General features: G+C 35.7%; 1 protein-coding gene across 1 annotated transcript in view; it reads left to right on the plus strand.

Moving 5' to 3' along the window:
- Nucleotides 1–25,314, plus strand: part of AHI1 (Abelson helper integration site 1) — an 88,509-nt gene that overhangs the window by 50,591 nt on the left and 12,604 nt on the right. The window contains 4 exon segments of the mRNA XM_008945537.1: nt 14,897–14,955; nt 20,307–20,372; nt 22,692–22,854; nt 24,327–24,427. Coding sequence (XP_008943785.1) covers nt 14,897–14,955; nt 20,307–20,372; nt 22,692–22,854; nt 24,327–24,427 — 389 coding nt within the window.

Here is a 25,314-nt window from a genome sequence, read left to right on the forward strand (position 1 = left end):
CCTTACTACTGCACAAGGAGAAATGTGAGTTTTTTGTTCACTATAAGACAGTCATAATGGCCTCAATGTGATCAGGCAGTCCAGTAGGGGAAATATCTTTGATTTAGTAGTCTACTACCAGTTGCATTTAAGTCTTCAAACTGTATAGAAATACAGAACATAATTAGTAGGTCCTGTAGAGGTACTGCCAAAATAGAAAGTGGTCTAAGAATACATTAAAGAAATGCTTGCAGAATGGTTAGCTTTCTGCAAATGACTGTTTGCTTCTAGTAGATTGTTACCTGATTGTTACCTGAAAAGGGTGAATGTGCATTAAGGTGAAAGAAATGTGTGTAATACTTGCCTCTTACTGCTCAGTTATGTTTCTATGTTTTCATGCAATTTGCTGTTTTCTTGCTCTGTTACATATTTGAAAAACTGATCCTGCCTGACACATTTTTCAAACATGTAACCTTTAAAAATTTTTCAAGAGAACTCTTTTAACATTTTTATGGGAATAGATTTTTTTTTTTAATGTGGGCTTTTAATTTAATTCTAATGGGACACAGGTTTTAAAAAAAATTGAAAATGTTACCTCTAATTTTCTTTTGCATTCCTAAAGGTAGAAATAGGAATTGCTTTTTGTTATTTTAGCAAGTATCTAATTGCAGCTTTGCAGAATGTTCACATTTTGCTGTAATGTGTGGAAGCTCAATTGCTTCTCTTTGATTGGATCAAATGTGTGTTTTCCTCTTTTGGAAACTGAATTACTTAAACACTCCCACCATGCCCCAGTCCAGATAACAGTAACATTTGAAAACTGTTATAAGTGGAGAACACTAGCACTTTTTAAGTGAATATACTTGGCTTTAATCCTTCAGGTTTTGAGTATATTATTCTGGTTTTTTATTTGCTCCTATTAACCAAGGATAATACCTTTACATTCATTACAAAGCTTTATTTTAACTATAAAGCACTGCATAGTCACAGAGAAATTATGACAACAGATTAAGTTTTAGATTCAATTACCAATTTTTCTCAAAAATTAATTACCCATTGTTTTTCAAGAGGGTAAGAGAACTGTGTAGAGGCAAAGTATAAGCTAAACACCACATATCAGCTCTTCAAGTGTGAACTGACTTAACTACACTGAAATTTAAGCTAAATTTTTTTTACCAAAAGCAGAAGAACACTAGTTCTAAAATGTTTTTTATATGTCTGTGTGCTGATTTGAATGGGAACTCCCCTGGGGAAAATGATCATTCATTTTAAGATATTCGTATCTCTCACTTTTACTTATCGGAAAAGTATAAGAGAGAGGGGAGAAAGAAGAAAATTTTTTTTTATTGTGATTACTTGCTCATGGCAGAATGAAAGAACTGAAAAATTCAGCTTGAAAATATTTTTATTGGAGTTCATTTTCTTTTAAAACAATAGAAATGTCTATCACAAGATTATTTTTTTTTAATGCTTTTCTGTTTTTTTATGCGTTATTTTGCTGCACCATTTACATTTTGAATAAACTGTCTCTGTTTCTTCAGCACAAATATTACAAAGGCTCAGTTGTCACTCGCAGCCAACCTTTGCATGTACTCTACTGGTCATATTCCTTCTGCTTGTTCACGAGACCTGTCTAGTATGTTCCACCTTGCAGCTGACTTTGGCTGTAAATAAAGAGTATCAAGACGTGGCCATGCCCTCACCATGGCTTAAAGGCAGCTCAGGCAATTCTGCAGGGGAAAGAACTTTCTCAGATCTCTGGGGCCCTCCTGTGCTGCCAATATCAGTTGCTAGCGTCAGAATTTTGGCTCAAGGCAAAAATATGGGACCTTCTTTTAAAGTAGAAGAGCCGAGTGATTACATATACAAAATGAATAGTAGAAAAATAATTTTTTAATTTGAAAACAAAAGGTATATAAATAGATTCCTTTAACCACAAAAATGTTACAACAGAATAGTAAAGACATAGAGACAAAACCATTAACATTAATGACAATCTAGTTCTTCTTTTAGAAGGTTGGTTATCCAGTTTCCTCTGGCTGATTGATAAGATGTTATAAATGTCAGAAGAGTTTGTATTTTCTAGTTAAACTTGCTCAAGTTGTTTATACTGAGATCAAAGATACACATGTTCCTTTATTATATGTTCTTTTTCATGTTTTTTTCTAGGCAAGTTAATTAAAATGTTTCACTAAAAATTACACAAAATACAGAACACAATAACAGCAATCTTTGAAGATTCCAAAAACTTTATCAAAAGAACACCATTTATATTTACTTGAAATTGGTGTATGTTAGGGTAATTACTGCTGTGCCTTCAGGCTAAAGGAAGTACTCTCAGCCAAATTATACAAGGGTGTGGATTAAATGAAGCATTACTCTCTGTTTGGCAGTCCTGGATATAGATTGCAAAATCAGGGTGTGACGTAGTACTGTGGAAAGACTCTGCCAGAAGTGATTTGGCCTGAGTGTGCCCTTGCTTTCTCAATTATGTGGATCCTAAAACGACCAAATCTAATTAATTTCTAAGTAGAGAGGTCCTGTTAACTATTTTCAGTCTGAGCTTGTCTGTACTTTCAAACAGAGCTCGTCTGTAATCTTTGAGCTATTGAACCACAAGACAGCACGTGCTGACAAAATGTATGCTTTAATGCAATTCTAGCTGGTTTCAGGGTTGGAAACAGCTCTCCTGCCCAAGGGCTGTGCTGTAAAGTATCAGTTCCCTGTCCAGCAGAAAGTTTAGGTCAGCAAGGAAGATGTCTGTATAGCAATAAGCATGACTGTATAAGATGTAGAAATTGATCCCCTCGTGTATTGCTCCAATCCTTCTGTTCCTGTAATTTGCAGAGGAGCTGGGAGGACTGTGCAAAAGACCCAGTAGCAGCCATGGTACACAGGAGGGAGAGACATCTCCCTCTCCTGAGAGGAGACTCAGCCCTTTGACTTCATTCCTTGTTTTGACAAGTGAGCAAAACCCAAGTGTGTTAAAGAAGAGAAGATACATTATTCATCCTTTTTTTGTAGGCATACATACTTTTTCAACTATTTTAAACTCCCTTTGCTAATTTTGTAGAGTTTTTTATCTGTGTGAAACAAATGAACTTCTACGGAGTTGTCTGCAACTGTTTTTATCCTGGTTGCTGAAGCACTGAGTTCACTGAGAGCAAGCTCCCCTCACATGATTCACTCTACTAAATATAGCACCTTTTAAATTACCTTTGAGTATCTATGGTCTATATTAGGCTCTGCAATAGACTGTGGTACCAATGTGGCTTGATACTGATCATGTTGGTCCTACAGAAACTGATAGAGGACAGTGGCTTGGGAAGTCATTAAGAAAGCAGAAGGCATGTACAGAGGAGTGAAGGCCTCTATGGGTGTAACTTACACATTCCTACTGTCACACAACGTAGAGACTCGGTGCTGCTTACAGAGCTGCCTCAATGTGCTGCCTTGATGCAGATGAAATGAGAGCTGCAGTGGAGCCTGCCTCCTCACTGTTAGTTTGCCTTCTTGCTCACTGGAGGCTGTAAGGACCAGTGACTCATGCTTGGCTTCAGATGAGGTGGTAAGATTGCCTTAAAAATTCTGCCCCTGAAAACTTGGTTTTGGATGTTTTCTGCAACCTTATGGCACATTCCAGTGGAGGAACAGATTGCACAGGTTCCTTCCTCATCTTTCCCCTCACAGTTTGGGTGCAGTTTCTTCAGTTTTTACTTCCTCAACCAGAGAAAACAGATCCAAATGACACATTGGCAATTTTTTTATTTTTTTTTTTTATTATTTTTTTAATGTTTAGAGTCTTTCCTGCTCACTTGACCCTAGGCTTTATTCTGGTGTGCTGGGCAGCCCTTCTGCAGAAGACTTCTACTCAAACTGTATAACAGTCTTTGAAACTCTGCATCTCATCTGAAGATTAATTCCAACATATCACATTCTCATATGCACCTAGATATACCCTTTTCCTATTCTGTCAATATCTTCTGTTTTTGAATAGAGGGCCACCATATATATTTGACTAGAGGGTCTCTATTTCAGCTGTCTCTGCTAGCTTCTGGTGCCTCATTGACTGTTTTTTTTTTTTCAGTTTTATCTGAAGGGCATTGCAGTGACACATAGTGATACAGGTCTTTCTGGAATCCATTCAAAGCCTGACTGATAAAAGGAAACAGGCTGCTGCAGCTACTATGCTAAAGGATAAAATATAGAAAATTGGAGCATACTTAATAACATATGTTGAACGTCTTTTTGGTATGGTAATTGCCTAGTAGCAGCAAATGTCTTGAGAATTCTCACCAGATTTCTGGTCATTACTACCCACCAGCAGAGCATAGGGAGGAAGTTCATAAATAGGTTCTATTTTGCTGCTCCTTGCATCTTTTAATTTTCATTTATGGGTAATCACATTTAAGCAGAGTTCACCACTAATAAAAAAAGATGGTCTTGTCCTTGAAGGGTTCTTTTTTTAGGGTGTCTCAGTTCAGAGAGGTATCAGTGAGGTCTGTCACCTTCTCTACTCGTTAAGAAAATCTGTTGTAACCGGGCTCTTTAACTTCTGTCTGATGCTTGTTGCTCCAAGTCACACTGCAAGTTGCATTCCTGGAATTTTTTGTTTTAGAAAATCCTGTGTTTGGAACAATGTATTGATTAATTAGTGGTAACTTTTCACCATATGTGTCCAGCAGTTCAATCTAAGAATATGTTCAGCCCAATTATATTTGCTTCAGATATGACTGCCTCTCTATAAAAAGCAGAACCAACTGCAGAAGAAAGATAGCTGTGCTACTGTTATTTGGAAAATTTGGATTGCCCGCTTAATACACGTATATAATATACCACATCATGTGTTGCTGCATGATAGTACTTTATTGGAAAGTTGTTTCCTTGTGCTAAAGAGAATAAAGGGACACTTACATCTTTTTTTGTTGTCAACTCATATGTGTAGAGGATGTTCAGCTACTGAAATTGTGGTTTGAATTAAGAATCTTCCTTCAAATCAGTTTTTCTTACCAAAACAAGTAATCTTCAGGTTAAGTTCCAGGAATCCCACAAAAAGAATAAGGTGTGTCCAGGGTTGTCTGTATTACAGGTTCTTAGTAGTCTGGCACATGCGAATGTGAAAAAACCCATCTAGGAAGACTCAATTGTGTGTTTTAAAATGAATAAGGCTATTAAAGGCATATGCTTTGTGAGTTCCAATCTTACAGAGTGTTATGAGACAGCTTTTTGTGTTTTGTACAGTTGTTTGGTGCTTTTAAAGAAACAAACGTTTGGGTAGCAGTAAGCTATTAAGTCAGTTTTAAAGAAACCTAGTTATCTTTCACAATGCATAATGTGTAGAAGTGGGTTACCTTCATAATAAGCTGTGGAGACGACTTTCCTGTCTTTGAATATTCAAGCCTCAATAATCCCTTTTCTCTTACTGATGAGTATGAAAACTTAGCAGTTACTGCTTTTGTGTGGATTTTGGGTTATTGGAGGTGGACTAGGGGCATAGTCGGTAGCAATTTTAGCTGCTGCTCTTAGTCAAACCAGAGAAGATGCGTGATACAATTAACTGCAGTTTTTATCAGTTTGGCACCACCTGTGTGATGATGTGAAAAAAGCTCTCCTTATATTAAGTACTTAATCAAATTGCATTTCATGATACTGTAGAAAATACTTAGTCAAATGGTATTTCTGGATTCTTAATTTTCATATTTTTGTTTACAGCTTTAGACTCGCTGTACAAAGATTGTTTGTAAAATTCCTATACAAATAAGAAACAAATTCACTGGCTAGAACTGTAACTTCTACCTGCTGGCTTGACTCTGAGATAGTGTAAAGTCTTACTTTCTTCTAATACCAGTTGTAGGTTTTAATTGCTGATAGAACGTTGGAGAGAAATCTGTTCTCTCCAGGATATCCAGAGTTCTGGAAGTGTGGTCTTAGCCCAAAGCTGGGTTCTCTCTTTATGAACATGTCTGTCTTGGTTTTCTGTCTTTCCCTTCTCCTCAAATCAAGTGCCACTTTGTAAATGAAGGGAGTATTGCCTCCTAATGATGTTCCTTGCAAAGGGTTTCCTTTCCATGCTTACGTTTTGCATATCCTCCACCTTAGACCAAAGGAAAAATTCATCAAGAACAGATTGCATTTCAGCTCTTTGTCAAGTGATAATTCAAGCTTTCTTCTACCAGGGTCTCCTGTACTAGAAGGCAGCTCTTAACAGCCAAGTAATTGGTTTTATTTTCTCCAAAGTACCATAACATTTGGTATCCCTGTACTTGTATAACCAGTGTAATTTCTGCTAAAGTACTTGCATGGTAGCTGATGGCTGAGACTATAGCAATACTGAGACTTTTTAAAAAGCATTCAGAAAATCCACTGTTGTAAAAGTAGGAATAGGTTGCTGTTGCATTCTGGAAAACTTTGTGCACCTTGTAGGTAAAGGAAACTGAAAAATCAACATTGTTGCAAGCTGTGCCAAAATGCATTTGCAATACATTGTTTTAATATTGGACTTTCAGTAATTTTTTTTTTCTGTAATTGATGATACCAACATTATTCCCAAGTGCTTTGTCATATATTAATTACAAGGAAGTATATTCAGATTTTGTTACCATAGCTGCTACAGGCCATTATTTTATTTACATATATAGTTGGAAATTAATTAGAAAGGGCTTACTTATTAATATATATTCTGATCACTGATACATAAAAAAAGGTTTTCTTAGAGAAGTTTGTTCATAAATTGTCTGAAAACTCGAAAGTGCACATGCACAAAATCTCCTATGTGGTAGGCTGGTTTCACCACACACACCTTCTCATGAAATATCTGACCTATCTAGTTTCTGAACCACAAAAAGGAAGGTAAACTTGGGAATGTGTTTTTAATGACATAGCCTCCTATTTCTGAAAATACAATAAGTGTATCTGCTACAAACCTTTTTTTTTTTTCCTTATTCTTTTGATTTTGGCCTATATTAAAACTCTTACATAATGGTTTCCTCATTTAGTTCCTGCCAGTGGTCTTGCATTTTTCAAGTTTAATGATGTATGAATTGTTTGGCAATGGAATTTTCTGGTAATATTTTCTCAAAACCATTGGCTATTCTGGTCCTGGTAAAGACCTGAAATATCAAGCTGACTTATTTTTTACAGCATATCATGTTGCTGATGCTTTTTCCATGAATCCAAATGTTAGAAAAATGCTACATATGTTTTTCAAGCAGTTGGAAGATTTTTCTAAAATATTTTTATTTGTCAACACTTGATTTGACATTGTGAGGCTACTTTGTAATATAGATACTCGGTAGTTCATGCAGTAACTGGTTATTTTTTTCTTAGCATGGAAGACTGCATGGCAAAAATATTAATAGCTGATTTTGAAAAGTATTTGTGGTACCCTAGGCATATTTTTTTACTTTAAGCTTTCCATTTGTAAGGGCTTATTTCATTTAAGTAACTGGGTCACTAGCCATTGCTGAATTTCAGTTGTGGGAGGAACCATATAAAGTAAATTACTTTATTTTCCTTCCTTGCATAATTTTCATTCTTTGTCTTTTATGCCTAGTCAAGCATGTTCTTTAAAGATGTGAGTGGACCTCCTGAGGTCTGTAGATACTTGACTTCAAGAGTTACAGATAAGATTTAAATTCTGTTTAACTGTATTACATAGAAATTAACTGTATTAATAGAATTTAATTCTGCTACATATCTTTAGGAAAGAGATAAGCATAAATCCTGCTTAAGAACTCCATTTCCTCTAATTCAGGGAGGGTAATTTAATGGAGAAACAAAAATATTACCAAACCCAAAAGTGGAGTTTTCTACTTCAGTGTTCCACATCCACAACTCCAAGGGCCTGCAGTTTCTGTATTTCATGAAGTATTTTTCTAAAGGGTAACACCATAAAATTTGTTTAATATAATGCAAAATAAGTTTCTGTTTAAATTTAATTTAGTGTGTTTGCTTTTAAATAGTTCTGGTGAGCTTAGCAAAACTAATAATGACTTTTTCAGGATATTTGCAGCAATAAATAACTCTTATTATACAAAGTAGGTGTCATAGCCTGCATTTTCCTTACATCTTTTTTATCTGATATCTAGAACTCATAAATAATATTGCCAATCTGATTTCAGAATGCTGATGATATCTGTGCAGGCTTATTGGCATTTGCTGTACAGTCACTTTCTGTTTTCTACATTATAGAAGCAAACAACTAGATACTATAACCCCTGCTCATTTTCTTTTGTATCTGCTGCCATTATGATGTAATGTTAGAGGTTGTCATAAATTAGCACATTCCCGATTAGCATGAATTCAATAAATGCTCTTTACTTCAAAAGAATGCTTGGGACATGTGCTACTACTTGCATTGTTTATATATGGTACTGGAGAAACTTAACATTTGCAAGAAAAATGTAAGATGATGATTTGATAAGATTACTCAGAAATAATTAGGTGGGTGTGTAGGCTGCTAAATGTATTTGATTTTAATCTCTAATTAAAAAGTTGGATTTTTTAATTGTTTTTGTGATGCAATAGTTTTTACTTCGTTATACCTTCTGTAAACAGGGGCCAAATTCACCCTGTTCATTGTGCCTAAGTACAGGATGAATATATTCATATGAAACAGTGTTCTTCTTAAAGCCAGTAACAGACTCTCCAGAATTCTTTCTGGAGGATTAATCTAAGATTCAGAGCAAATACATGTTTGTGCCCATGTGCACCTTGAAGCAGGAATATGCAGGAATATCTCTGCATTCCTTTGGCTGACAGCAGATAAAATTATCTTGTGGGATATGGCACAGCCAGAAGCATGGTGGGTTTCTTGTGTTAGTGCTGTCTTAGTCAGGGTTTTCTTATACGATGGTTGGATTTCGTTGATGTTGCAGTGAAGGTATCTCTCTGTGGATCTGTGCTTGTGAATTGAAGTCCTGCTCCGTTCCACCACTCCGGTGTCCGCTTAGCTCTGCTGCATGACCTGCTTGGTCATTGGGGCTGGGGAGTCGGAGACAACTGGGTGCGGTAGCTAGAGACAACTCTACCAGTCCTCAGATAAGAAAGTGAAAGCACACTAGGCTAGTTGTCTTTCTCAGTTTAGTTGGGTAGGTGACTGACTCATGGTTTGAGTAGCCAGGGTTCTCCTAATACCTGGAGTTGGGGCATCTACTGGGAAATCACATGCTGATGTGAAAGAAGCTGGAGCAATACGTGTGGAACTGCATGGTATTGAATTGTGTAACTCCCTGGAGCTCGTTTTCTAGATAAGTGTTTTAATACCAGCATTTAGTTAATAATTGGTTAAAAAGGTAAGTATTGCATATTTTTTAATTGAAAGCTTACCCTTCTGTGCAGACATTTCTGTATAGTATAGTATTTTGAATGGCAACCACAGCCTGATCTACTTCTGTAAGTTCCCAAGTTTCTTTTATGATGTTAGTTTACAAATTTTCATTGCATTAATGGGGATGGGAAACAAAAAGAAGTTACACTTTTCCACCTATCAGCACAGCTTTGTTTTGGCTTAATTGGGAGTAAGAAAGTGAGACAGTAAACAGAGGGGGATTTTACTTGCCCTATAGATTTTTGTTTGAAGTGGATAGACCTAGGTTAACAAATTGGAAACCCACTTAGAAAATGAGAATGACATTGAGGAAATAGTTCAGTCTTTTCCAGATGCTCTGATAGGAAAAAAAAAAAAGGGAAAAAAAAAAACAAGGAGAGAGCTAGTAACAGCATGGGCTCACCGGACATTGAGTAGACTTCTATCAGTGCAGAATACATTACAAGAATTTTATTGTTGTTTGTAGAAGTCCTTTGTGTTCAGTAGTGATGCCATCACAGCACTTTTCTATATACACTTAAACGTAGCGTGTGAGAACCATCTTTTTGAGAATATACATTTTAAGTGCCTTGCAAGATACAGGCTCTCAAAACAATTAACCGTTTCCTTTGCTGTCTTAGTTAAAATGGAACACTATTTTAGAAACAATGCTAAAAATATTCCTTCTCTCACTTTGAACTGCTTTGGAATGGAATTTTCTTGTTCTGTCTTCAGCGAAATGTGCTCCAAAGTAGTTTTGAAAGCTGTGATACGGATTAAACTTCATTGAAACTGTTTCCAGTACACTTTGGTCCTATCTGTTCTCCCATTCAATTTAGAATATGTTCAAAACTTTAAGTGCTAGGCTAAGATATGTAGAGCAGAATTTTAAGTGGGATTTTGCCTACAACATGGGATATTAGTAAAACATCTGTTTTGCTGATAAAACAAAAAGGTACACTTGTATTAAGTGGGTGCATCCATTCCTTTAATTTTGTGAACTACACCTGAAAATGTTTGCAGTGGGTTTTGAAAGTGTTTGTGATCCTGTAAAGGAAAACAGGTTCTTATCCAATATATAAACAATCTTTTTATTTAATGAATTCTTTTTGATCTATTAAAGCATAATTGTTGTGAGGATCAAGTCCTCAGGGGAAGATTAATATATATGTATATCATTACAAAATGATCTTCTTTCTCTTATGTTGTACCTAGCCTGAAAAATAAAATTATAAAAAGAACTGTATAATACTGCTCTGAAAGCTATTACTTTAAAAAAAAAAAAAAAAAAAAAAAAACTTTCCTTTGGATCTTAAAGTAGGGATTATACTGCATACTAGATCTTTTAGTCACAAAAGACATATTATTTAATAGGTGACTTTGCTGAAAACATGATTCTGTTTACCGGGAACAGTTTTAAAACCACAGAAGATGGATAGGACAAGGACTACATATATGTGATACACACATTCGTCTCATATCTGAGTTGACAGTTTTTTCCAGTGTGTTTTTGTTTAGTTGGGTGTATTTTAACTGTCATGTTGCAAAAGGCCACAATATCAATTGTATATGCAATAAGACATAATTCCTGTAGGCATAGTTTACTTTCATGTATTTCAGGATTTGGGTTTGGGTTTTTTAGACCCTAATAATCTGTATAAACTTAAAGTAAAACTCAATTAAAAATAGAATAATGTGGAAATGGAATATGTAAGGTTTTTTTCTTTCTGCATACTTCAGAGGGATTGATCACAGAAATGTCTGAATATTAACTCTTTTCAATTTTCTTAAGTATTTGTTATTTGTGATTTTTCTGAGGATTTTCCAGGATGATTTTTTGGATGATTTCATTAACTGTAGATTCCATGAGACTGAAATCCTTGGAGATTTATGGTGCACAAATACCTTTATTGATTAATATAATTAATTTATCAAGAACAATTCACAAAGGAAGAAAAAGCTTTTTGAAAAGTTAATTAGAACATAAATTCTGCAATGAATGCTCTCTCAGCCTCTATAAAAAGAGGAATTTTTCACATAAACATTTAATATTAGGTTGACTGTAGGCATTCCAATAGAATAATAGTGGAATTACGTGACTCTGTAGAAGGATTTTTTTTTCCCCTGTTCTGTCTCTTTTGCTATTAATTTAAAACAAATGCAATAGTTAAAGAGGTCGTTATTCAGAATGAAGTGTTCTTAGTAATTACAAGTGTTATTTTGGGGAATTGTTACTTTTATCATATAAAATTCTGTTTGGAAGTGAACTCATCTCCTTCCTATGTATTTCAGCCCAACAATTTAGAATTTGATCACCTCACATTAATGCGCCTCTGCAAAGCAGAGGGTGATTTTTCAGTGGAAGCATGCAATAAAACCAGGAACTTGGTAGTATGGGTGTGTTCTGGACAGGAGGACACCTACTTGGTTTCTGTCTTCTCTCTAGTTGCAATTATGCTGGCAGAGAATATATTGGCAGAAGTGACCCGAGGTAACTGAGGACAGACAGGTCACTGTTCAAATTGTGCAGGAAACTAATACACTTAGTTCCAGACTACCTCTCAAGGCAGACAGCTACACTGTTTTTCAAAAGGTACCAGTTCTTTGGCAGGCATTTGCCTCAAGCCATCACATCCTTGGACTCACAAGATGATCATAGTGAGAGGACTATGTGGACAATAAAGCAAAGCTGTCCTGGTGTTAAATTGTGTCAGTGTGAAAATTCTGATCATTTGAGAAAAAGCAATAGCAGCTATCATGTTGAGACCTCTAACATCACACTTAGACATTAGCAGTAGGTTCTTCTAGAAACAGTTTATTCCTTTCATGTAAAGTTCCATATAAAGGAGACCACTAAAGAGTCAATGCAGAGTAATAGATAATACACTAATTCAAGTGTTAAATCCCTTACAAGAGATTTAATGACCTTTATGTAAGCTCAGGCTAAGTGAGAACATGTCACCATGTCCTGTAAACTTCATTTTTGGATGAAGTGGAAATGTCCTCCTGTGATCCTGACCTCAGTTTCAGGACCTCACTATAGCAGTTGAGAAGTGTGCACAGCCTGGACCAGAGATACCCAAAGCAAGCACTGCAGGGGCTGGTTAGTCACACCTGCTCGGTGTCATCTACATGCTTCATCAAGCATGGAACCATGTCAAGCCAATAGCTGGGTTGAATTGCTTTAAAAATCTACTGCATCATTTGAGAAAGAAGGGATCTGTATTCCCTTGCTTGCTAAATGGACCCTGTTTTGTGAATGAAGGTTTGAACGATTTGTGGTTTTGGGGGTGGGTTTTTTGTGAAAATGACTGTTCTAAATGTAGGAGCCACTAAAGCAATGCTTGATAACTGCAAGCGATTAATGGATAGCACTAAAGAATAGTTTGGGGTAACCAGTAGACATGATTAGTATGAACAAATAGCATTGTCTCTGTGGAGTGTAGAGTACTTGGACCCAGGTGGCTGTGGTCTATTTGGTGTTTACACCTCAGGCGAAGTAATAAGAATTTCCTGCTTGTTTTGTAAGCAAACTCTAGTCATGGAAAACACTAAGTCAAAACTAGTGCCAGCTGCTAGGAGTCCATACAGCACTCCTTATATCTTTGAGTTACATTATGCTAGAAATGCAGGAAAGAGACAGATGTATAACTGCACTGCCCTTTATTGAGGCTTAATTGAGGATATCATTCTAACCCTGAAGTTTTCACCTGACAAGCAGCTAAATACAGAGACTGGACAGAAATATTCGCATACATAAACATACCATCCAGAAGTATATGGGGGTAATATATCTTCTCTGTAGGAGAACAAGAAAGTCAATGATATTACTGATAAAAATACAGATTTTTTTTTATTATTATTAAAGCTTGAAGATTTTTGCCAAACAAGCAGTAGTTTTAATATAGATTTTATCTTAGAACGGGTTTGTGTGAACTGACACAACACTACAATGTTCAAATTGAAAATCTTATGGTAGAATACTTAGCTGTCTAAAGAAAAAAATATTTTTTTAACTTATAGACATTTCATTGGTCCTGAGTGTGTTGGATCTTTTTATTCAAAGAATTGATAAGACACTTGTATGCAATAGTATATCCATATGTAGTATCATCTCTGTAACAGCTTGGTTTGTAACTGTATGAATATGTAGGTAACTAATAATAGGTATAATATCCCCACTGACTTTTGGTGCTAGTGCTGAACAAATGTTTTAGCTTGTGTGAAAAAAGGTAAGCTTCAGGACTACTACCATCTCTGAGTATGGGTTAAATTCAGAAAACAGTTTTATTCTTATCTCTTTCCTATTCTGAAGAGAGATGGAAAAAAGTAACAAAAATCAAACTAAGCCTTTCAAAATTAAATATTTCAGAGTTTATACAAGTGGTTTTTTTTTAAATTAAGATAGGAAAAACTTTAATTCGTACACAAAATTTAAAAATCAATTATTGCACTTATTTAGGATTTCTCACAAGTACAAGATTATTCACATGCAGATCATCTGCAGGAGCATGGCTTAACAATGATTATTTGAGCTTGCAGGTTTTCTTAGATGTAGAAATATCTAACATCTTAATGATTAAAAATTCCTTGAATAAATTTCCTGTGAAAGTCAAAACCACTAGGCTTTAGAAAATATACCGTAGGTGGAAGATTCCTTGTGGAGCTGTGCTAATACATGGGAGCCTGAATCTGAAAAGTCCTCTTTATTGCGCTCCTCAAGAGTAGGCTTTTGGAGTGGCAAATGAAAATGAGTCTTCAGAACTTACTCCTCTTTGAAAACTAAACTTACTCCTCTTTGAAAACAAAACTTCTTTTCTCTAGTGTCTCACAGAGAAAATCCAGTGAGCTTAACTCTGTGTTGTCTGGCATCTCTGTATTTGAAACTGTCCTCCAATGAAATGGAGCACAATGAAAATGAACGTTTTTCACTGTTGTGTTCAAGAATTTTCAGATTTTTGTATCTTCTTAAGATGTTTTCTTAAGTATACAGCTGAGGAGACCAATAACAAAAAGATAAATCTGTAGATGATGAAAGGACTTTCGTGAGCTTAGTAGTTAACATAATAGTTCGAAAATAAAAGAATTTACAAGTACTTGTTCAAATGCACTATGTAGAGAGTGAATAAAATAAACAGCAAGATGTGTTGTGATAGGAACTCAGATGATCAAAGGGAACTACTGAATAGGCATCGTTATTCTTTCAGATAAAATAAGGAAGTAATTCCTTTGAGAGTTTTTGTGATCATTTCTGTTGGAAAACTTTGTATGCATTACTCAGAAATTCAATGAAGAGAAAAGCAATACAGCCTAGATAATAGGGTCAGCTTTGAGCACGAGGGAGGTGGCATGTGGACATAGCTTGAGCTATTTCTCCAAATCATTTGAATGGAAATATTGGATTAGTTAACCTTGTGTCAGGTCTGTTAGTTAAATAAACCCTCCGACTGTTCCTGACTGAAGGATGCATAGTTGTGACTGAAAGATGCTGCTGCTTTTCATTAGAATTTTGTCAAACATGTCCTGCTAGCATAATGATTTTAAAATAAAATGGTTTATTCGATGGAAAAGGATAACAAGCAGAAAATTCACAGACTTTTCTTTTCACAGGGTGTTTCAGCCCAGTAGGAAATCCTCTTAGCCGAACACTATTGGGTAGACTACAGACGGTATGGAATTCTATCTTTGCATTTTTTTTTTTAAATTGATGTTTAACTATAAAACTGTCGTTATTCACAAGTTCTCATTGTAGAGAGGTGGGTTTTTTTATTCTGTCTTTATTCAGGTGTCTTCAAGCAAATTGTCTACATGGGCAAATCAGCTTTCACTGCAGCCAGCTGGTAGTGAGAACAGATATCTGCAAATAAAAGCTGTATATTTTTTCATTATGTACATTTTTTTTTTTTTTTTAGGAATAAATAAGATAAAATCACAATCCTGTGGTTTTGATTCTAATTAAGAACGTAGGCATTGAAAAGTAGGGAGAGATAGCTGGTACAATGACTTGAAATTTAATCCTCTTTGCAGCACCATATTTTAATTGTTTACTCATAATTCAACTTTTTATAACAAGTGAAATCACAACTATTCTCTGTATATTTACTTTCTTATCTGTTAAATATTGATTGGAAACTTCTAATAATTATATTTGTTCCTTTTGTTATTTCTGGTTTCCTGATCGTCACAGTAAAAACACAATAGAATTTGTAAATGCTATTAATTCCAACTATACATTTGATAAAACTGGTTTAAACACAAAACGTATGGAGAGACTAGTGACGGAAGAATGAGAGTGGTGCTTCTGAACACTGAACATGTGTGTGGCTCTAGAAAGATGGACCTGTTGTGCTGGAGATGTTAGTCCTCCTGCACCCATGAACAGAACAACGTGATTTAGTATTCTGAATATTCTGTCTTAATTGCAAGCTAATGGTAACTTCTGAGACAAAAGTTAGAAATTAACTTAACTTAACTTGGATCGTTTACAAGTGGTTTACTGTTTGGATTTAGGGTTTTGGTTTGGGTTAGTTTAGGGTTGTTTTGGACCTACTTTATTAAACAGAATCTATTAATAGTGTTGCGGAAGACTTGTAAGATACATAAGATTCACCAAGAAAATTTGAAAGTAGTTTTACATTGCTATTTTGTTAGTGGCCAAATGGTTCTTGTTTTCACATTTTCAGTTTTTTAACCACGAATATGTAATTTCTATTAAAAAATATAAATTGTTCAATCAGAATTTTAGTGTTCACCACTGCAAGCTTTATAAACATTTACAGGACCAGCTGTTTTGGAAAATAATTAATAGCAGCTAATTTAAAATATTTCTTTCTGAGAGGTTTAAATTAAAGTTTTGAAGATTTTTATTACTTTTTCTGTTATAAATACAGTTATATATATGCAATAAGTGCAGGTAAACTGAGTAGTTTGTATCAAGAAAATATCACATTTACAATTGACAAAATACTTGGAAGAGTTTTTGAGTAATTTCAGGAGCTGAAGTACTTCATATGCTTCTCAATTGATCTTTTTCCCCTTTCTTTCTTTGCTTTGTTTTATTTTTTTTAATCCCTGTAGGCTTTACTGCAGCAGCTGTGTTTGCATTTCTGTTTTCTGTTTGTACATTGTAGGTTTCAATAAAGTACAGCCTGGCACAGTTTTGGGTTTTTTTTTTTTCCTCTAGGCAAATTATAGATTCCCATGCTCATTAAATATTGAAGGGCTGTAATCAAATAAGGGTTGTAGTCATCTGAAGCCTAAGGAAGTAACTTTACAAGGTCCACAGACAGATTAATTAAGGCCAAAGAAGAGTACATTATTCTTAGCAATTAATACTTTTAGAATCATTTTAATTTACCTATAACTATTGCCCTTGTACATCTGTTTCCCATAGACTAAATTTGTACAGTGAAGTAGTCCTGAGCTAGGAACGTGTTGACCATTAACTGGAATAGAGAACAAGAACAAAAATACAACAGTGCTAACAGTATTCAATTATTTTATGCTAAGTCTCAGCCCTTTCATTTAAAACTTCATTTACTGGGTTAAAGAGATTGCATGACATTCTTAGGAGAGGATTAAGTAAATTTCTAATCCTTGGGTTCGTAAGGAAAAATTAACACAGTGGAGCAATTGTGAAAGCTCAGGTTGAGTCTGTAAAATTTTTGTATGTTTTAAATATTCTGTCACTTTTAAGCCTGTTGTGGGGGTTTTGAGCAACTTTTTTTTAATTTCTGTTGCCTTTAAAAAAAAAAAAAAAAAGAACCAAACATAAAACAAAAACAACAACAAAACCACTCCAAAGGTTAGCAGCATCAGAATCTAGGCTGTTACAAATTGAGGCACGGAATTGCTAAACAAACAGGAGAAGCTTTAACACTCATTCCTTGTGTCTTTACTGGAATGTTTACACGTGTAGCACTCCCAGTTTCTCTTGCATTCTGGCCAATAGCAGGTTTAGGGAGGTGGAGTTGGAGAGGAGCAGTCTACATCCAAGAAGTAGATGTTTTGCCCTTCTTTGTGTCACTGCTTCTATCAGTCTAACAGGAAGAGGAGGGAGGGTGGATTGGCCAGGTATATACACATGTTGAGGTTCACTCTGGTATGTGTACTGTCTGCCTAAAATTAATGTTAGAAAAACTTACTTTCCAAGTGTAGTTATTAAGAGTTAATGGCTAATTAGAAGTGGGATTTAATCTTCATGTTCATTCTGCTACAGTGAAGAATGTATTTAAATATAAGGAAGAAGCAGGGGAAACCACTGGTAGACTACGTTTTCCATATTTTTTTTTCTTTAAACTTTGATATTGTGGTATTTGAAATATATTTGTTCAATAGTAGAAATGATAACCTAAAATTTTTACAGAAAAGGCAGTAACACACATATCACTTGGTCTTACTCGGTATTGCTTCTCCTAAGGGAATGAATGGCATTTAATACCCAAATCCTCTTGACTGCTATACATCTGCATGAGTAAAAGCAAAACCTGTTACCACAGTCACTGCAACTGTCTATTTAAAAAGAAACCATAAACATTTTAATTATTATTCCTATTATCAGGAATTGGTGACACTTGATATGGCAATTGATTTATCAGTTTTCTCTTACTTGCAATGCTCTCGTTTGTATTAATGTTTTAAAATGTTTTCCTTTGTGTTAGAAATGTCAAGGCTACCTAAGTGGATTAGTCATGGATAACCAGCATGACATTTCAGGGTCTAGAACTCTGCATCAACTGCTGGATCTGCTTTTCTGTCTGTCAATCTATCTTCTTCTGAAGATGTTCCTTATTCTGAAAGCTCCTAACAGCTTTGTTCAAACAAAATCACTGTGACGTGGTGGGCTTTTTAGCAAGCATTTTGTTCCTGTTTTTCACAGATGGTCTGCTTCCCAAAAACATAACCATAGCCCCGTGCCCCTTCCGATGCAAGAGAAGGATTAACTAGTTTACATCTGACATTTAAAAAGGAGACAATATTGTATTAAGACCGATGTATTCATCCACCTCAGTATGTCTGTTGCTTTTTTGGAATCCTGAAAATGTGGCTTAATCTTGTGACACACATAAAAAAAATGAAGTTTCTCAACTGAAAGGCGAGTGTTTTTTTCTGGGCGTTACTTGCAGCGTACGTGGTAGTTGACACTCTTGGAGAAGCAGCAGCAGCGTGGCATGCCCCAGGCAGTTCTGCTGCCGTGCAGTAGCTGCCTCTGTGGTAGGCAGCCGTGGCAATTCCTCAGCCTCGCTGGAGGAGGCAGGGTGTGTGTGCAGCCCATTACGTACTTGGAGTATCTCTTTAAGAGGAAACTTGGGGTTGTTTTTGCCTTAAAAGTTTAACACAGTGTCTGAGAACATTCAGCATAGTCTCGGGATGACTCATGGATTTTAGCTTGTTATTTCCAAACAGCTCGCTCTCTTCGAGCTCTTCTTACACTGAGTGTTTGAGAGCACAAAAATACTTTATTAAAAAATAGTGAGACAGATTGAGACACAATAATGGGGCAATATGAGTACCTGAACTAGATACCTAAATACTACTGCTAATAATTCTGATGAATCATTTTTGAGCAACAGGAGGCACTCCCATCCCACAGGCTAAGCACATTGCCTGCACAATTCTCTTAACCTTGAGAATGGAAAATGAGAATTAGCTGAAACCTGTGAGGCAGTGCTAACTACCAGTGGACCACTGAACAAGCCATGTACTCTGAACTGCAGCTCTACCAGTCCTTGTTCAAAATTTGTTTATCAAATCAGGCAGTTAAACTTTTTTTTCCCCCCCTGTGTTCTTACATAATTATTCAGAACTCTAGGTGGTAGGCTTAGATGCTCTGGTAGATGATAAGAACTGAGTGCAACTGTTTGCTTTTGTACTGTTTTCATCTGTACATACTGCGTGTCTCTGACTACTATGGCAATACTGAAACAATCTGGAGACTGGACAGAATCTCTGTGTTCAGGATAGTGATTTCTTTCCCATATGGGGAAAGCCTGGCTTTACCTGGGAAAAAACGTTGAGAGCAAGAATATTCTAAAGAATGCCATTTATTCTGCTGAGGATTGCAGCAATGATGTTACTTGCATCACCCTAATTAAAAAAAAGGCAATAAATTTTAGATATATGTTTTGAAAAGCAAGAGAAGAAAAATTAATGCAAAGTAAAGTTATAGGAGGGACTGTAAAATAAAAAAGGTGAAGTATGTTGAATAGAAATTCTGAAATTTAAGTGTTTGTAATGTGGTACAATCTGTTATGGATGAAGATGTTTGCTTCACAAAGCTCACATGTGATTTTTCTCTTCTATAATACTTTAATATTTGTATCCTTTGACACACACAAAATGTAGGGGAAACTAGTTTCCCATTTGTGAAAACAGACCATTGAAAAAAAATTAATGCCAGCACAGGAGTTCCATCTCTGCCTTCGTTCCAAATTGTTGTTTCTCTGCTAATCTTCATATTTTTTCTACTTTAAATCTTTCAATCCATTAGAAGAATGCTATTGTTTGACAAAAATCAAATTTTGTAGATACAGGCACATCTTAACTACTGCATTATATACCTGCTATTCCTTTGACTTCATTGGAAGTCTGAAGTGGTAAAGGTAGAATAGTTAGAATTAAATGGAAAGTTTTGGTTATAGAGACCAACCTGAAATTCTCCATTATATGAAAGGGACATTTTTGCTTACTGGTTCAGAGGTAAAATTCACTGCAACGAGTTAAATGTGTGCTGTAGTGTTTGCAATGCAAACAAGCTTAGACTGCATACTCATCAATCCTCTGTCTTCCCCCGTGTTGTCTTTAGTGTAGTGTGCTTACTTGAAAAAGTCTTATCATTTTCTAAATATCTATATAGCCAATATTACTCAGTGTTGCATAATATCACTTCTGCTTTTTCTTTTTTAAAAAAAGCATTTTAATGCAGAGAATTCTTACTGGCTTACAGTAGGCATGAAAATATACTACATTCTAGCTTATCAAAATACTTCTTATTAAAGTTTTAAATAATTTCTTCTTCTAGAATGATGACTGCCTGACTGCACTGGGGGTGAGAGGAGGAACCAGTTGTCCACTAGGGCAAGAGACAGTGAGTATTGTGTCATTTTTTTTGTGGTATCTTCTACACCTGTTAGTGTGTCTGTGCTTTTGAAAGCATTCTTTTTTGGTTTTAGTATGATCCTAAGGATTATTTTTTGCTACCCTAAGTATTCAGCTTCTTACAGACATGTTCACAACTGGCATAACCATGTTACTGCTGGTTTTGTATTGCTCTTGAAAAATAATTTGTAAATTTTTTTTTTGTACTTGAACTTGGACCTAGACAGCAACTTAAGACGTGTCTGAATGTCCCATCAGAAGAAATAACATTGCTTTGGTTGTAATTGTGTCTTACGTTCTTCCGTGGTCCTGAGGTGCATTTCCTGTATCCCCTTATGGTCATTTTCTGATCATATGTCTCCAGAAAATATAAGAGCAATTTCCACATTTTGTTTACAATGTTGGGCTTGCTAAACCAGTTGTATTACAAGAGACAGTGGTATTTTAATTTTTTATTTCTAGGAGACAGAGGGACTTGCTTGATTGGTCTGAACTGTTTGTTGGCAGTGTTTCCATGTTACTGAATTTTTGTAATTTTTTTCCAAAAACCAAAACAGTTAAACCAGAACTGTCTTACAAAAGACACTAGGAAGAGGTATTTGTTACCCTGACTTGAATTGTTATTCATGCTGTCAAGTAATTAGTATTACATTCTTTTTTTTTTTTTTTAACCTTAAGTGACCCCGTGACTTTCAGAGTACTATTGCTAAAGGAAACTGTTGTCACTTAACTGAAGTGGGCACTGTTAGAGCACCCCTTACTGGACACGATCGTTCAAGCTTCCAGTTCTCTCCTGTTTCTCTGTGCCACTCCTCAGTGTGTTTTAGCTTGGTTCTATTCTACAGTTCATATTTCTGTATTGTCAGCATCACCTGTAATTAACCTATTATCTTCCCTAATGCAGGGAGGAGGCTTTTGATAAAAGGTATTTCATTGCTTAGCTTCTTTACAGAAGTTCCAGTTTACTGAATGCATATTTAGATAAATTTACTGTCTACTGAGAACTATGCTGATATTAATTCTTTGATGCTGACCAGCTTACAAATTACCACGTAGAATTTGCAATGGTAGAATCTTTTCCATCTTTTTCCATTCATAACTGATTTAATCTGTTTAATTGGTAATGTGGAATTATGAAAGTACAAGTGACATTGGCTACATTTTCACAAACATAACTCACAGGTGATGTTACTCTTAACAGAAATACAAATATAAAAAGAACTGCACAGTTCAGCAGCATTAGGATTTCAATGCATGCATGAGTAGTAAAAAAAGGAAGCTTTTTCTCCAAATTCCTATCTTCATACTAACTTTACTGTCTCCTTCAATTCCCTGTAACCTCATATTGCTCCTAACAATTCCTTTTTTCTGACCCCTTTACTTAAAACTTCATAGAGGAATCGGAGGCGAAGATTATGTAGGGAAGCAGTGTTCTTTGTGTAAAATAGGTCATAATTTTGCTCTTGACTTATGATGAGGGAAGTGAGCTATTCCCTTATTCTTTCCGTTCATTTCCTTTTCAGTCTTTTCTGGTCTGAATTCATCAGGACAGGGTTTTGTTCATAGGGTGTAGGAAATAAGTAAGAAATTACACTTCATATTTTCATATCCAGGGTAGAAAGCAGGCTTCTGGTCACGTATTCTGTGTCGTATGCGTGGTGCAGACCACTATTAGTACTTTTTTCCAGAGAAGTATAGATGCACTGTATTTCACTTACAAATGGATTTATTATGGGAAATGGAATATCAACGTATTTTTGGCAGGTATTTATAAAATTGTATATGCAAATCCTTATTTCTAAAAAAAAAATAAAATAAAAAACACCCAAAACCCAGAAAGTGGCATGATCAAAGCGAAACTTCGCAATGATATTTTTGTACTGAATTTTTCCTGTCATACTGTTGAAGTATTTATTCGCACACATATGCGTCGTGAGCGCACACAGAATGAGATCTGAAGGTGGTGTAACAATTCTGAGAAAGTGAATGTATGAAGTTGTTTTTTTTTTTTTTTTTTCCTTTTGCTTCACAAGTAAATTGGTTATAAAACTAACAGCTGCTGTTTTGAAGCTAATCTTAGAGAATTGAATGTTCTTAACCATTTCTACAATCCCACAGTCCTTTATCTTGCCTCTCCTGCTGCTTTCCCACCACCCCTGATCCCATTAGCAAGACTTGAGACAGCCTCAGCTTTTACCAAACTGCAGCTTTGGTTTCAGCTGCTTTTCTGCAAGAGGAAGTGAATGTTGCGCTTTTTTCTCTGTGGCATGGTTGTGATAAAGCTGTGGTGCTCTTATCTCTCTTTTAGGTAGTGGCTCTTTATGACTACACAGCGCATCGATCAGATGAGCTAACCATCCATCGCAGTGACATTATCCAAGTGTTATACAAAGATAATGATAACTGGTGGTTTGGCAGCCTAGCAAATGGACAGCAAGGCTATTTTCCAGCTAATTATGTGGCTGGTGAAAGTAAGTTTACTGCTGTCTTCCTGGTATACCGGTGTGGGTTTAACTGATGGTCCAAGATTTAACCATGCTGTACTGCTTATTGTTCTGAAGATATGAGTTTCTGTAGCACACAGATGGCAAAATGATGAGTTGTTGTGATGTAGAAATTGTATAAAGTTAGCTAACCACTTAGCAAGTTGACGTACCTGACTGAGGAAGGCATTGGCACTTAAACACTCCACTTACACAGTACTGGCTTAATTTTCAGTCAACTGGATTGATTCCTTTTAGCTGCCTGGTTCCTGCCCTCCCCTGGCAATGTTTTAGGACACATCAAAGCATTTCAGAGACATCTTGTTTTTTTCTTAAGCAATCTCTGTTAGAACCAGGTACTTTTGTAAGAACTCTTGATCTTTCCTACTACTCTAATGGAGAATGGTCAATTCCCAAATAAGTGGATTTCATTATGAAGTTTTAAAAGACCAGTAGTGGTTAAATCTCATGCATGAGCATTGAGCTTGTTACCAGGTCCTTGTTGTTAAACCAGTTTTGAGTAAACTGACACAGACAAACTTAAGCGAGTCTGAACAAATCATATAGGAAGCATCTTAATTAGTCAGCTGATGTAAAGATGCACAGTGTCCTAACAGTTCTTAGCATTCAGCATATCGATATAGTATGTGGTTGCATGGTACAAGAAATTCATTTGCCTTCTTAAGCTATCAAACTATCAGTTATACTGCTGTTTAGAAATCTTTAACTCAATATTTCTCAAGATGTCTTTTTCCTATTTTCTAGTTCCTTCCTCTAAGTGAAGTCTAGAATTTATGCCTCTTTCCTAAAAAAATCTTGGACAAAACACTGTGCTAACCTGGTGATAGTAATTAAAGTTAGTTTAACTGCTGCCCTTCCCCATTGTTCCCCCCTTGCACATCCTGTGCGTTTTCTCTTTCCATTCTGCCTTGCAAAGTAAGCCAAAGAGCAGTCTGTAGGAAGAGTATTCAGTTGATGGCCTGTTGTTCTTAAAAAAAACGACTAAACCAACCAAACCAAAATTTTAGAAGCACTAGCCAACTGTGGAGAAAAACAAACAAACAAACGCTGGTATGTAATTTTTTCAGTTGGTGGCCATCTTATTATTGAATCAAAAGATATTCATACCTGTGTGTATTTAAGTATCAGCTGCATTGCTATCAGTATGGACTTTGTTCTCAGTCGTGTAAATGTTTGATAGTTTTTATTTCATATAATTACCTATATAAACTACCTATATATAAATTACATTTAAATCTAAGCTTACTAATATAAAAATTTACCCATTAACTTTTATTTATCAATTCTCATCCAAAGTTTGGCTTCAAACATTTTCCACCTGTTTCAGTTTATTCCCCATTTTTTACTATATTGTAATGTCATGGTTGTTCACGTAAAATAGATACTATCATAATTCTTTCCTGACTCTCATAATGGTGAATTATGGATCCTGTTTTCAGAAGAGTGTGAAGAACAAAATTCAGGATCAGTACAAGATTCTGCCACTCTCCTACCTGAAGGACCAACAGAAGCAGTGGAAGGTTCTCCAGCACTACATAAGGTAGTAACTTGAGAAGGAAGGATTCTGTAAGCAGTCATGGAGCATGTCTTTGTGTGCCAGGTGAAATGTATTAATTTTTGCTCCTTTTTGGAAAAATCTACGTGTAGACATTGTTCCAGGCAAGCAGGTAGATCTTCAGCAGATAACTAATGTTTGTCTCATGTGGAACCAGCTGTTCCATTATGTGATAATAATATTCTAGCTACTTTTGCACCATTGTGATGAGTAACAAATCTCCCATTGTCCCACTGTTTACAGAAGTATCTCTCACAGCTACCTCATGTAAGCAATGGTTGAAGAAAGAACATGGATTTAGCAAAACCTAACATACTTTTATTGACTCCCAGTTCCTAGAATATAAGCTGCCCACAGATTCTTCAAACTTTCTGCCATGAATTTCCTTATCAGCTTGCTTAGGGAAAAAAAAAAGCTGTGATGTTTTTATCTCTCAAGTTTTTCAAACCACATAATAATATCTCGGTTAACAATACAGAATGTGATTATAAAGCCTATTGGCAGACCAGGAGATAATGCTGCATCTAAACATGCTTACTTGTCAATGGATGTTTCTGTTTAAAAGCTGATGTGAATGACTTGCGTCCATGTTGTAGGTTCCTCAGAAGGATGGACTATAGAGACTTCATAGTTTGGAGGAGCAAAGGAAAGAATGGGTTTTGTCTTGACTATATGCAATACCTTTCCAATCCTATCATATACCTATGTTGGGTTGCAATTGCATATGGCATTATGTTGCTTTTTATGTATTGCATACTGTATTGTACACAGAAACATTCCTGTTTCTGTGATTTTTAGAGAGCAGTGGGAACACACTATGTACAGAAGAACAAGGAAACAGCAGTCAGCTTTTAACAAAGGAAAAAAATAAG

The sequence above is a fragment of the Merops nubicus genome, unplaced genomic scaffold (genome assembly GCF_000691845.1).
Source record: "Merops nubicus isolate BGI_N331 unplaced genomic scaffold, ASM69184v1 scaffold6038, whole genome shotgun sequence".
In the NCBI taxonomy this organism is placed as follows: domain Eukaryota; kingdom Metazoa; phylum Chordata; class Aves; order Coraciiformes; family Meropidae; genus Merops; species Merops nubicus.